General features: G+C 38.8%; 1 protein-coding gene across 4 annotated transcripts in view; it reads right to left on the bottom strand.

Moving 5' to 3' along the window:
• The window catches only part of ENTPD4 (ectonucleoside triphosphate diphosphohydrolase 4), a 39,876-nt gene that overhangs the window by 9,109 nt on the left and 17,719 nt on the right, over positions 1 to 13,048 (bottom strand). For 3 of the 4 annotated variants that reach the window (XM_024747711.1, XM_024747710.1, XM_024747713.1), the window contains 3 exons: positions 5,052 to 5,111; positions 4,615 to 4,769; positions 2,863 to 3,029 (listed from right to left, as the gene is read on the bottom strand). In XM_024747711.1, the coding sequence (XP_024603479.1) occupies positions 2,863 to 3,029; positions 4,615 to 4,769; positions 5,052 to 5,111 (382 nt within the window). The remainder of the gene's footprint in view (positions 1 to 2,862; positions 3,030 to 4,614; positions 4,770 to 5,051; positions 5,112 to 13,048) is intronic. The other variant, XM_024747712.1, reaches the window with a different exon arrangement.

Genomic DNA, 13,048 nt, shown 5'->3' on the forward strand with positions numbered 1-13,048 from the left:
TCCGGAAAAATTAAGTTGGGAAAACGCGGACTCAAGCCCCTCCTGGAGATTCATGATACACATGTGCGTACAGCAGACAGCTGAACGGGGTCCAGTTAAACTATGACTTGGTCAGATTACTGATGCTTTCCGTGCCCTGTGACATAGGCTGGTGTCGACAGCTGCTGAGGGTCTGCGGTTAACAAGCTCCTCCCAGTGTCCTGCTCACTGCAGTCCAACGCCCACCACTGTGCTGTTCCCAGCCCCGTTTCTGCCACGAGTGCTTGTGATTTTAATTATATACAGATGAAATGTGACCATGACAAGAAGTCGCTGGTGCTGTTAAAGCTAAGGTTAGATGGCTTAGAAAAATATAATAAAGGCAGATCGCTAGAAAACCAGTGTCAAATTAGGTGTTAGCAAGATTAAAAGAAAAACAAGTTGGGAAAAATTAATCAAAATCTAGACGAAATTGGTATCAAATTGCTTCACAGATGTCTTTAAGGCCCTGGTATCCTTTAAAGAGAGCCAAAATGACATCAAGATGAGTGGGTGCAGTGCCTGCCAGAGAAATAGCCTAAGAAAAGCCTTCAGTCCAGAGCAAAAGATTGGCAAATGAATACGCAAGTTAAAACAAAGTGCTTGGGGTTGATTCTATTTTTATGATTCTCTGTTTTAACTGAATTTTTAAGTTAACCAACTATTGATCCCAACTGCAGCAAATAACAGTTTCTATTGTACTACAGGCTCTGAGAAGTCCTGTAGAAATCTTAACTTGTTCACTGAAATGCCCTATGCTTACTACCTGCCGATGAAATGTCCAGATCTGTCATCCTACTATGTGTCCTCACCATTAAGCAACTGAGAAGTAGAAAAGAGCATACAACGGCTGGAGTTATGTTACTGTTTGAAACCAGGAAATCCCATGGGCCTAAAAGGTGTTTAACTATTAGGAAGGTGCCTGAATTTGATATTCAGTCACTGACATTAAGTCAACTTTTTACCTGCCACTCAACTGACAAGTTGTTTATTTCTAAGATCACGGCAACTCAAAATGCACTAAAAATGTTTAAGTAATTTAAAAAAATCCATCATCACGACTAATGGCCAAGGGATAAATATGCATCTCAAGGCTCAATTCATGACATATGTAAAAAGTGATGGCTAACATTTACAATTATGATAGAAGTCCAAGATGAGTCAAATGTATACTTCATGTTACAGTTTTTAGTTGCTCTGCAACTGAATTAAAAAGTACCACTGCAATGTCCATTGTATATAACCTTCTTGACATTAAAACCAATTAGTAAAACTTAGGGTTGCAGAAGAAGGTGTTTCTCCAAAATTCTAATTTAAACATCACTCATAAAATATTTCTATTTTAAGACTATTACTAAAAATAATTACACTAAAGTGCGCTGTGTAACATACTATTTTTAAAAAGAAACGGGGGCTAGTTAATCTCTCTTAACTAACGCTATTCAGTTAACGTCTGGAGCAGACAAAGAACCAGTTTTTATTGCTTCTCCTATTCACACATGTGAATTTCTGGAAAATGAGGTAATGAATGGCTCTGACTTGACCTTTCTTAAAGTTCAGGCCTCCACAGGTTTATTAGGATTAAATTGTAGCCATTATTTTATAATAACTATAAATGAAATATAACCTTTAAAATTCTGAATCACTATGTTGTACACCTGAAACTTATATAATATTGTACGTCAACTATACCTCAACAACAACAAAAAAGGTTAAAATAGATCAAGGAACTACACTATCATTTATTTCTATGAATCAGGATTTTTCTCCTCAAAATCGTTTCGTCAAAACAAAACAAAGGGGCTTCCCTGGTGGCACAGTGGTTGGGAGTCCGCCTGCCAACGCTGGGGACAGGGGTTCGAGCCCTGGTCCGGGAGGATCCCACGTGCTGCGGAGCAACTGGGCCTGTGCGCCGCAGCTGCTGAGCCTGCGCTCTAGAGCCCGCGTGCCACAACTACTGAGCTCGCTCGCCACAACTACTGAAGCCTGCGCGCCTAGAGCCCGTGCTCTGAAGCAAGAGAAGCCACCGCAATGAGAAGACCATGCACCGCAATGAAGAGCAGCCCCCGCTCGCCACAACTAGAGAAAGCCCACGTGCAGCAACGAAGACCCAGCGCAGTCAAAAACAAAACAAAACAAAACAAAGCACAGTAATTAATACCATTTTACAAAACCCCAGATTTCAGATTTTTTTATTCATCCATATGGCTTTTCTGTTCTTATGGACTAATTTCAAATAAATAATTGGGATACACTTAAACTTATAAAATAAATTTAAACTGTTAAAGTGTTTTTGCATATTTTCTATACCAGAATTCTTCATGAACTCATTTTTTAAAGTTTCACTGCTAAAGAGGTTTAAAATCACTAACTTTGACTTCTAGATCGTTTCTTTCTCGTGAGTAACTTCCTTCACTACGGTCTGATTCACTCAATAACCGCCAGGCTGACATCCCGTAACTCAACGCTATCATCGTGTCCTGGGGGCCTCCAGGACACCTGAGTGGCCCAGGTGCTGAGTTTCCGCAGGACTTTGCAATCCGGAATAGCATCACCCCAGGGTTCGAAAGTATTTTAATATCCTGAAAGTGAAACCTCTAATCCAGCAGGGGAGCCATGGGTCTGAGAGGACGAGAGCCTTCTTTGGAGGCGGGTGAGCTGGGGCCAAAGGCAGGACCCTGCTGCCCTTTCATTTCTTCTCCAGCTCAGCGGGCGAGGCAATAAACAGCAAACCGTGCTCATATGCTTCTGCTGACTGAGGCCTCCCTGCTTGGCCTGGATATGTCTTCTGTGAGGACAAACCGCGGTTTCAAGGTGACGGCCGGGCAATGGGAGGTGCTTTACCTGTTCTTTTGAACTGTGCTGGCAAATATTCTGTCCTCATATCTCTGTCGAGCAGCATTGCCACCAAACCCAAGAAACGTGGCCACGTAGACGCGGTACACGTGCTCAGTTTGGTGAACGTCACATCCCAAGTTAAATTCGGCCAATAAGTTCTTAGCTACTTCTTCCTACAGACGTAAGGATCACAAGCGTTAGTATTTTAAGCAATACAAAAACAAGTACCTCCTGTCAAAAAGAGGGATCTACAAAAATTCTCGTCAAAAAGGAGCAAAAATTTCTGCATCTGCATTTCCCAAGCGTCCTTCTAAGCATCCCTCCTAATTCAATACGACAATCCTGACTTAGGAAATTTCAGATGGGCTGCACACTTGTGATACTGATAGGACTTTTTGAAAAGGGACATTGGCAATGTGGTTTCATATCCTCTGATCTAGTAAACCTACTTATGGAATCCTGTGCTTTGAACATAATCCTAAACATTGAAAAGTCTCTATACACAAAGATGTCCTTTGCAATTCTGTGACAGAAAAAACTGGATGTCACCTATATATATAATTTCAAGTAGGGGTTAGTTAATAATGGTAATTAAGTTTACGGAGGAATATGCTTACGTACTGCTAAATAAAGGACAAAAATTGTACAAACAGTACGTTTATAACAACCATATTTTTAAACACTATAAACAGACAGAAAAGAATAAAGAGAAATATGCCAAAATGCTAACAATAATTTTTTTGGATGATGCATCCATGGGAAATGTTTTTCCAAACTTACTTTTCTATGAGTTTCTTACTTTATTTGAGGGGAAAACATGACTTTGTGAAAAGAGTGTAATCGTTTCTAGAGGCATGTCTGGATGGGAAGCAGGAAACACAAATTGTAATACTTGAATTGACAAAGCATTTTCTAAGGAGCTTAATAAATACTTCAATAATGTTTACTGAGCTGATACGAGGTGCCTAGCAGGCCATCAGATACACTATATGCACTGCCTCAATCAGCCTTATGATAACCCTCCGTCAGAGGTACTTGCAGTCACATTTGTAGCTGAAGAGGCTCGCTCAAAAAAGCTAAGTGACTTGCATAAGGTCCCAGAACTAGTGAGGACAGGATGACAATGCAGCTCAGGCTTGTCCACTCTTTTCTAACCACTCACTCTGCTAGGTATTAATCTAGAGCTGAATGGAAACAGTAAGAAAGACATAGAGCAATTCAGAAAAGCATCTGGACACCCTCTACAGAAGGCCACCCAGCCTACTGGGAAACTACAGTACCAAAGGGGATATGCAGAAATCACAGAGTAAACCATGAGTTCAGAAACATGGAGGTGGTGGATACAAACCTCTATCCTTTCCAGAAAAATCAAAAGCTGTCTGAGCCACACACAAGAGTATTTCTCCCAATTATAACTTAAGAAATCTGATACTATTATATTGAGTTTTGCAATACCTGTTGAGAAAAGAAGTGACTGGAAATAGAAACAAAAACTCAAGTGTGTGGCTGACATGTACACCAAAGGAAAATTCTAAGTAAGTTCAGAAAACAAACCAGCTGACTTCAATGAACAAACACAAACGGCTTAGTGGAGGTTTGCCTTGGTTTCCTCCTGTCTCCTTTCTCCTGGGCTGTGAAGGTGGTACCCTCAGCAAGACAGTAAAGATGTGTTCAGACTCAGAAAACAAAACACAAACGGATGGAGACATGTTAAATGAAAATCAAACCAAACAGAAGGAAATTTGTACAGATAATAACCTGCTGTGAGGAGGCAAAGCTTACAGTTTTGGGGACTTCGTATGCTATCTGGGTTGAGACGCCTCCCATGTCGAGAATACCGGCTGTTCTTTTACGGAGGATGGCTTTGCTGCTTTCGCTACCAGGGATGTTAACTTCCACAACTGCCTCATCATCTGGAAAGAATAAGAAACATCCACTGGAATGGAACAAATGCAGAGAAGCGGGATCTTGTGAAGAGTCATCCTGCTTTGATGGTGGGTTCAAGTGTATCTAGGCAGACCCAGCTTGCTCCTCCCGACTAAGATCAAGTTTCCTGTGTGACACAGCAGCACCTCCCACTCTGCTCCTACACACCCAGCTGTGTCACAACACTCAGCTCCTTTTTTATGCTTTGCATGAAATAGAAAAAGCCGTAATTTCCAGTTAGATACATTTGCTGGAAACACGATACTTACCATCTTCAATATGCTCGAATCGTCCAAGGACAAAATTAATGCCAATCCAGGCATACACACCTAGAGACGTTATAAGAAGAGTAAAGTTTAAAAATATTTTATATAATCCTGATCACTGCAGTCAGTGCAAACATTTATTTCATTCCCTGATAAGCTGCGTAAACGTTATCTGAAAAAATACATTTCTGTTGATGTATTACCTTTTCCTAGCGGTTTTCCAAGAACTCTCAGCTTTTAATTTTGTAGTTTCATACCATTTGCATGGGTTGAAAATATAATTCCCTAGACACCCCTGTTCCTTTGAAATTTATAGGTTGTTTGGAAATACCGGAGTTTTCACTTTTTATGAGGTTAAACCTATCAAGTACAAGGTTTTAAGACAAGTGAACTCTAACCCTTCCATTCTTTTATCTCACACTTTCACTCAGTTCCCAAGTCTGATTCTCTTTTTGTAACATTTTCTACATCGGACCTTCACCCATTTTCATTACTGCCTTGATTTAAGCTGGTACAGAGATCTAATTGACTTTCCTGCCCCTACTCTCCCACTCCAACCCATGCAATCCTCTGCTGGGCTGATCTACAGAACAAAGTCCAAACTCCACAGCCCAACAGTTCAAGACCTGTCCAACTTGTCTTTAATTGAATAAATTTGGCATGTAACAATCTGTAAATTAAGGGGTACAGTGTCTTACTTTGATACGTTTATATATCGTAATATGATTGCCCTTGTAGCGATATTATTATATTACATCATTATAGTACAGTATTATTGTCTATATTCACTACGCTGTGCTTTAACTGTCTACGGCTTATTTACCCACTGTCACAAGCTTCTACCCTTGAACACCATCAGTCTTATCTCCTGACCCCATCCCCTAGTAACCAACATTCTACTGTCTTTTTACACGTTGAACTTTTTCAGATTCCACAAATAAGTGATATCATACAGCACTTGTCCTCTCAGCATAATGTGCTCAAGGTCCATCCATGTTGTCAAAAATAGCAGGATATCCTTCCTCCTTTCTCATGGTTGAATAAGATTCCACTGTGTATATCTACCACATCTTTTTTTATCCATCTGTCTGTTGATGAACATTTGGGTTGTTTCCGTATCTTGGCTATTGTGAATAATGCTTCAAAAAACACGGGAGTACGTGCATCTTGTCAAAATTCTATTTTCATTCCCTTTGGGCATATACCCAGAAATGGAATTGCTGGATCGTATGGTAGCCCTATTTTTATTGAGAACTTATTTTATTGAGGAACCTCCATACTGTTTTCCATAGTGTTGGACAAATTTTCATTCCCACCAACAATGTATAAGGGTTCCCTTTCCATCACATTCTGACCAGCACCTGTTGTCTCTTATCTTCTTAAGGATAGCCATTCTAACAGGTGTGAGGTGATAGCTCACTGTGGTTTTGATTTGTGTTTCCCTGATGATTAGTGATGTGGAGCATCTTTTCATGTGCCTGTTGGCCATTTTGACATCCTCTTTTGAAAATGTCTTAGTTCTTCTGCCCATTTTTAAATCAGATTTTTTGGGTTGTTGTTATTAAATTGGATAAGTTCTCTATATATTTTGGATATTAACCACTTACATGATAGATGGCTTGCAAAAAGTTTCTCCTATTCTGTAGGTTGTCTTTTCATTTTGTTAATTATTTCTTTTGCTGTACAGAAGTTTCTGAGTTTGATGTAGCCCATTTGTTGATTTTTGCTTTTGTTGCTTGTGCTTTTGGTGTCATATCCAAAGAAACATTGTCATGACCAATCGATGAGCTTCCTCCTTTCTTATTGAAGTTGTACGGTATTGAGTCTTATGTTTAAGTCTTTGATCCGTTTTGAGTTAATTTTTGTGAATGGTGTGAGACAGGGGTCCAATTTCATTGCTCTGCATGTGTTTCTCCAGTTTTCCCAGCATCATCTGTTGAACAGACTGTCTTTTATCCATTGAGCTTTCTTGGCTCCCTTGTCAAATATTAGTTGACCATATATGCCCGAAATTAATTCCAGGCTCTGTACTGTTCCATTGGTTGCTATGTCTATTTTTGTGCCAGCACCATACTATTTTTATTACTATGGCTTTGTAGTATAGTTTGAAACCCAGATGCCTGATTGGCCTTCTTCTTTTTTCTCAGGATTGCTTTGGCTATTTGGGGTCCTTTGTGGTTCCACACAAATTTTAGGATTGTTTCTTCTATTTCTGTGAAGAATGTCTTTGTTATTTTCATGGGGATTGCACTCAATCTATAGATGGTTTTGAGTAGTATGGCCGTTTTAACAATATCAATTCTTCTGATCCATGAACATGGGACATCTTTCCATTTGTTTATGGCTTTGATGTCTTTCAGCAACGTCTTTTAGTTTTATTGTACAGATCTTTCACTTCCTTGGTTAAATTTATTCCTAAGTATTTTACATTTTGAGTGCTTCTGTGAGTGTGATCATCTTCTAGATTTCTTTTTTAGATGCCTCATCATTAGCATAAAGGAATGCAACTAATTTCTGTATGTTGATCTTGCATCCCACCACTTTACTGAAATAGTTGATTAATGCAACAATTAATCAATATTTTTGACTGAGTTTTTAGGATTTTCTTTATATATGAACATATCATCAGCAAATAGTGACGATTTTACTTCTTTTCTAATTTAGATGTACTTCTTTGCTTTGCCTAACTGCTGTAGCTAGGACTTCCAATATTATATTGGATAGGAGTAATGAGAGTGGGCATCTTTGTCTTATTCCTGATCTTGGAGGAAATACTTTTGGTTTTTCTCCATTGAGTATAATGTTAGCTGTGAGTCTGTCATATGTGGCCCTTATTATGTTGAGGTATGTTCCTTCCACACCCAATTTATTAAGGGTTTTTGCTTGTTTGTTTGTTTTACCATGAAAGGATGCTGTGTTTTGTCAAATGCTTTTTCTGCATCTGTTGAGATGAAGTGATTTTTATCTTTCATTTTATTGATGTATTAACATTTATTGATTTACATATGTTGAATTGTTCTTGTATCCAAGGGATAAATCCCACTTGGTCATGGTGTATAATCCTTTTAAGGTGTTCTTGAATCCAGTTTGCTAATACTGTGTTGCTTTGTTGAGAATTTTTGCAGCTATATTTATCAGGATGTTCGTCTATAGTTTTCTTTTCTTGTGGTATCTTTATGTGGTTTTGGTGTCAAGGTAATGCTGGCTTTGTAGAATGAGTTTGGAGTGTTCCCTGCTCCTTTCTGGAAGAGTTTGAGGAGGATTGATGTTTTCTTTAAATGCTTGGTAGAATTCTCCAGTGAAGCCATCTGGTCCTGGAATTTTCTGTGTTGAAGTTTTTTGATTACCAATTCAGTCTCTTCACTGATTACCAGTCTGGTCAGATTTTCTATTTCCTGATTCAGTCTTGGAAGGTTGTGTGTTTCTAGAAATGTATCCATTTCTTCTGGCTTATGTAATTTGTTGGTCATGGTAGTCTCATGATTCTATGTATTTCTGTAATATCAGTTGTAATGTCTCCTCTTTCATTTCTAACTTGGAGTCTCTTTTTTTCTTAGTCTGGCTAAAGGTTTGTCAATTTTGTTTATCTTTTCTAAGCTCTTTGTTTACCTAAACTAAGAGCTAAGAACCAGCTCTTAGTTTTGTTAATCCTTTCTATTGTTTTTCCGGTCTCTGTTTCATTTATTTCTGCTCTAACCTTTATTATTTCATTCCTTCTGCTAACTTCTGGCTTAATTTGGTCTTCATTTTCTAGCTCCTTAAGGTGCAAAGTTAGGTTGTTTGAACTCTTTCTAATTTCTTAATATATGCATTTATTGCTATAAATTCTCCTCTTAGAACTGCCTTTGCTGCATCCCACAATATTTGATATGTTGTATTTCCATTTTCATTTGTTTTGAGATACAGTAAGTCCCCTGCCTACAAACCTTCAAGTTGCGAACTTTCAAAGATGCGAGCGTGCATTCGCATGTGCAATCGTGTAAGTTAATTCACATGTCTGGCATACACTGCCATGTGTGTGCATCCTTTACAAGTAGCTGTGCTTTTGTGCACTTTACTGTACAGTACTGTATGGAATACAGCAGTACAGTATCTTTATTTCAAGCCCAGAACCTGTGCCATCAATGTCAGATGTGAGTGACGTTGCAGCTTGCCCTCCATCTCCTATTGCTGACGATCCTTCAGCTCTACCATCTCCCACCTCCTCTCCCTCCTCCAGTCAGTAACTCTTCTTGCCTGTTCGCTCCACGCCAGCCCCTGTATGCCAGCTGTTGTACCATACTACTGCTTTTAAAGGTACTATATTGTAAGATTAAAAATGTTCTTTATTTTTTGTGTTTGTTGTTTTTTATGTATTATTTGTGTGAAAAGTATTATAAACCTATTACAGTACAGTACTATATAGCTGATTGGGTTAGTGGGGTACCTGTGCTAACTCTGTTGGACTCATGAACAAACGGGACTTACGAACACGCTCTCGGAATGGAACTCGTTCATATGTAGGGGACTTACTGTAATTTAAAAATTTCTCTTTTGATTTTGATTTCTTCTTTGACACACTGGTTGTTGAGAAGTATGCTGTTTAGTTTTCACGTATTTGTAGATTTCCCAGCTTTCTTCATGTTGCCGATTTTTTGTTTCATACCATTGTGGTCAGAAAAGGTAGTTGGTATGATTTCAACCTTCTTAAATTTGCTAACATTTGTTTTGTGTCCTATCATATGATCTATCCTGGAGAATGTTCCATGGGCACTTGAGAAGAATGTGTATTTGGTTGCTTTTGGATGAATTGTTTTGTATATGTCTGTTAAGTTTCCTTGTCCTGGTTCAATTCCAATGTTTCCTTGTTGGTTTTCTGTGTGGACAATCTATCCATTGATGATAGCAAGGTACTGAAGCCCTTACTACTGTTGTATTTTTGTCGACTTCTCCCCTAAGACCTGTCAGTATTTGCTTAATATATTTCGGTGCTCAGGTGTTGGGAGCATATACATTTACAATTGTTATATCTCCTTGATGTATTGACCTCTTTGTCATTATATAAGCATCTTCTTTGATACTTGTTATCCTTTTTGTCTAGAAGTCCTTGTCTGATATAACTATGCCAGCTTTCTTTTGGTTTCTATTTGCTTGGAATACCATCTTTTATCCTTCCACTTTGAGCCTATGTGTGTCTGTAGAGATGAAATGAGTCTCCGGTAGACAGTGTATAGTTGGGTCATTTTTTTTTTTTTTGATCCATCTAGTCATTCTGTGCCTTTTGATTGGTGAGCCCAATCTATTTACATTTAATTATTTATGTGTAAGGATTTACTACTGCCATTTAATCTTTTGCCTTCTGGTTGTGTCTCCATTGTTTCTTTTTCCTTCTGTTTCTGTCTACCTTTGAAAGTTCGTGGTTTTCCATGGTGATTTGCTTAGTTTCCCCCTTTTTTATGTTACTTATCTCTGTTCGGATTTTTACTCTGTGGTTACCAAGACGTTTACATAAAATGTCTCACAAATAGTCCTTTTTCTGCTGATAACAATTTATCTTCATTCGCCTGTAAAGGTCCCATCCTTTTACTTTTCCCCTTTTATATTTTTCATGTCACAAATTCTCTTTTTATGCTGCAATTTTGTTACCAAGTTGTAGTACCTATAGTTATTCTTAATGCTCTTTTCCTTTAACCTTTACGCTACAATTGTTTAATATACTATTCTAAAAAAGATTTGGTTTTCTAATTCCATTTATCACCTTAATCAGAGTTTTGTGTACTTTCATCTTTTCACTTCAGCTTGAAGAGCTCCTTTCCACATTTTTTGTAGTCTAGTGGTGGTGAACTCCCTCAGCTTTTGTTTATCTGGAAAAGCCTTTACTTCTCCTTCATATCTGAAGGATAACTTTACTGGATAGAGTATTCTTGGTTGGCAATATTTATCTTTCAATACTTTGAATACGTCATTCCACTCCTGGCCTATAGCATTTCTCCAGAGAACTCTGGTGATAGCCTAATGGGGTTTTCTTGTAGGCTACTGTCTTTTTTTCCCTGGCTGCAACTAAAATTTTTTCATCACTGACTTTGGACAGTTTTAATATAATGTGTCTTGGATAAGGTCTTTCGTGTTGAAATAATGAAGTGTTCCATCAGCCTTTGGACTTGTATATCCAGTTCCTTTCTCAGGTTTGTGAAGTTCTCAGCTATTATCTCTCTGAATTCTCTCTGCTCCCTTCTCTCTCTCTTCTCCTTCTAGGATATCCGTTCATCTTACGCTGGCTTTTCTAATGAAGCCTGATAGTTTTCATAGGGTTTCTCCACTTTTTAAAAATCTTAGTTCTCTCTCCTCTTCCACCTGAAACGTTTCTATATTCCTACCCTTGAGCTCACTTATTCTCTCTTCATCTGATGTGCTCTACTTTCAATGCTTTTTAATGCATTCTTCATCTCATTTATTGAGTTCTTCAGCTCTAGAATTTCTGTTTGGTTCTTTTTTAGAACTTCAATCTCTTTGCTAAATTATTCTGCTTGATAATTTTATTCCTGAGATCACTGTACTGCCTTTCTGAGCTTTCTCGTACCTCATTGAATTTCTTCCTAATAGCTATTTTGAATTCTTTACCAGTTAGATTGCAATATTCCATGTCTTTAAGTTCTGTTGCTAGAAAAGTGTTTTTCTTCTTTTTGTGATACCACACGGCTTTGATTTTTCATAGTGTTTGATGAAAAGTGCCTCTGTCACTGCATTTGAAGTAGCAAATGACTTTCCTATTTAAGTAAAGCTTTGTTTACTATCATTCTAACAATTCAACACACTGGTCACTAGAAGCCTTTGTTTCGTTTTCTAGAAGGTGGCACTATAGCACAAGTTTTTGGTTTTTCTTACCTGAGCTGACTCATCACTAAGGTTGGGAGTATGAACATAAAAAAAGCCAGTGGAAAGGGAAAAAAATGGATGGTGACAGAGTTGGGGAGATGTGTGCTTAGTACGTGGGGCTTTGAGTGTGCCATAGCCCAGAAGAGGATCCTTGAGTGGAGGTGGGGGAGTCCCAGAGGTCTGTGGGCTGTCCTCTTGCTAGAATACCAGGGCAGACAGCAAGAAACTCATTCTTTCAGCTCTCTCTGCCTTCTTCTCTCTTCTTTCTCTGCCCCAAGTTGCTGTGGTCTCTCCTCACAGAGTCCCCCCAGCTGCAGTACTCAGCCAGGTAAACTCCCCACCTCAGCTTACCACCTTCACCCTCCACCTCTGCCACAGGTCGTGCTGGCCCACTGCCACCCCTGCTGCTCCTGGCCTGGCTCTGTAGCTTCCTCTGAGGTCCAATCCACTCACTTTCTTGGGCACTGATGAGTTGATCTCTTGGGTGTCCTAGTGTGCTGTGCAGAGGCACTTTTTTTTGGTTATGGATGTCCAATTAGTTGTAAATCAAAGGGGAGAGAGAAAAGGAACCGTGCACGCCACCATGATACTGACATCACCAAGACCTATCCAACTTTTAATATTACCACAACCTTTTGAAAGGGCCATCATCCCACCAAATTAAAATATTTTTATTCCTCTGTCCATAGTGCAGCTTTTCCGACCTGTGTTGACTCAAATCATTTCTTCTGCCTAGAATGAGCTTCCTATCCCTCTCTCAGAGTCCTAGCCTTACCATGATTTGGCATGCTGTGTTTATAATTATCCCTTGAGGCCTAGTTCAAACGTCACTTTCTCCATGATGCCCCTAGTCAGGAAAAAAAAGTCTCCTTCTTTCAAATTTCCATGATAGTTTTTCCTTATCTTCCTTATGGCATCTAAAACTCTGCCTTATATAAGCAGCTAACTGTGTACCTTACTTGTCTATAAACAGCTTGACGGCAATATGTGAATTTTGCCCAATTACTGGCGAAATGATAGGTGAATTTGAAATAAATGCTTTTTGGCCTCCATTTCTAGCAAGCTATTCCCCAAATAATTTCAGTGATTTGCCCTTTCATTCTCAAGTAGAATTATTTCTTTGAAAACAGAACATTTCCTCAGTG

The sequence above is a fragment of the Neophocaena asiaeorientalis genome, unplaced genomic scaffold (assembly GCF_003031525.2).
Source record: "Neophocaena asiaeorientalis asiaeorientalis breed wild unplaced genomic scaffold, Neophocaena_asiaeorientalis_V1.1 scaffold429, whole genome shotgun sequence".
Lineage (NCBI taxonomy): Eukaryota > Metazoa > Chordata > Mammalia > Artiodactyla > Phocoenidae > Neophocaena > Neophocaena asiaeorientalis.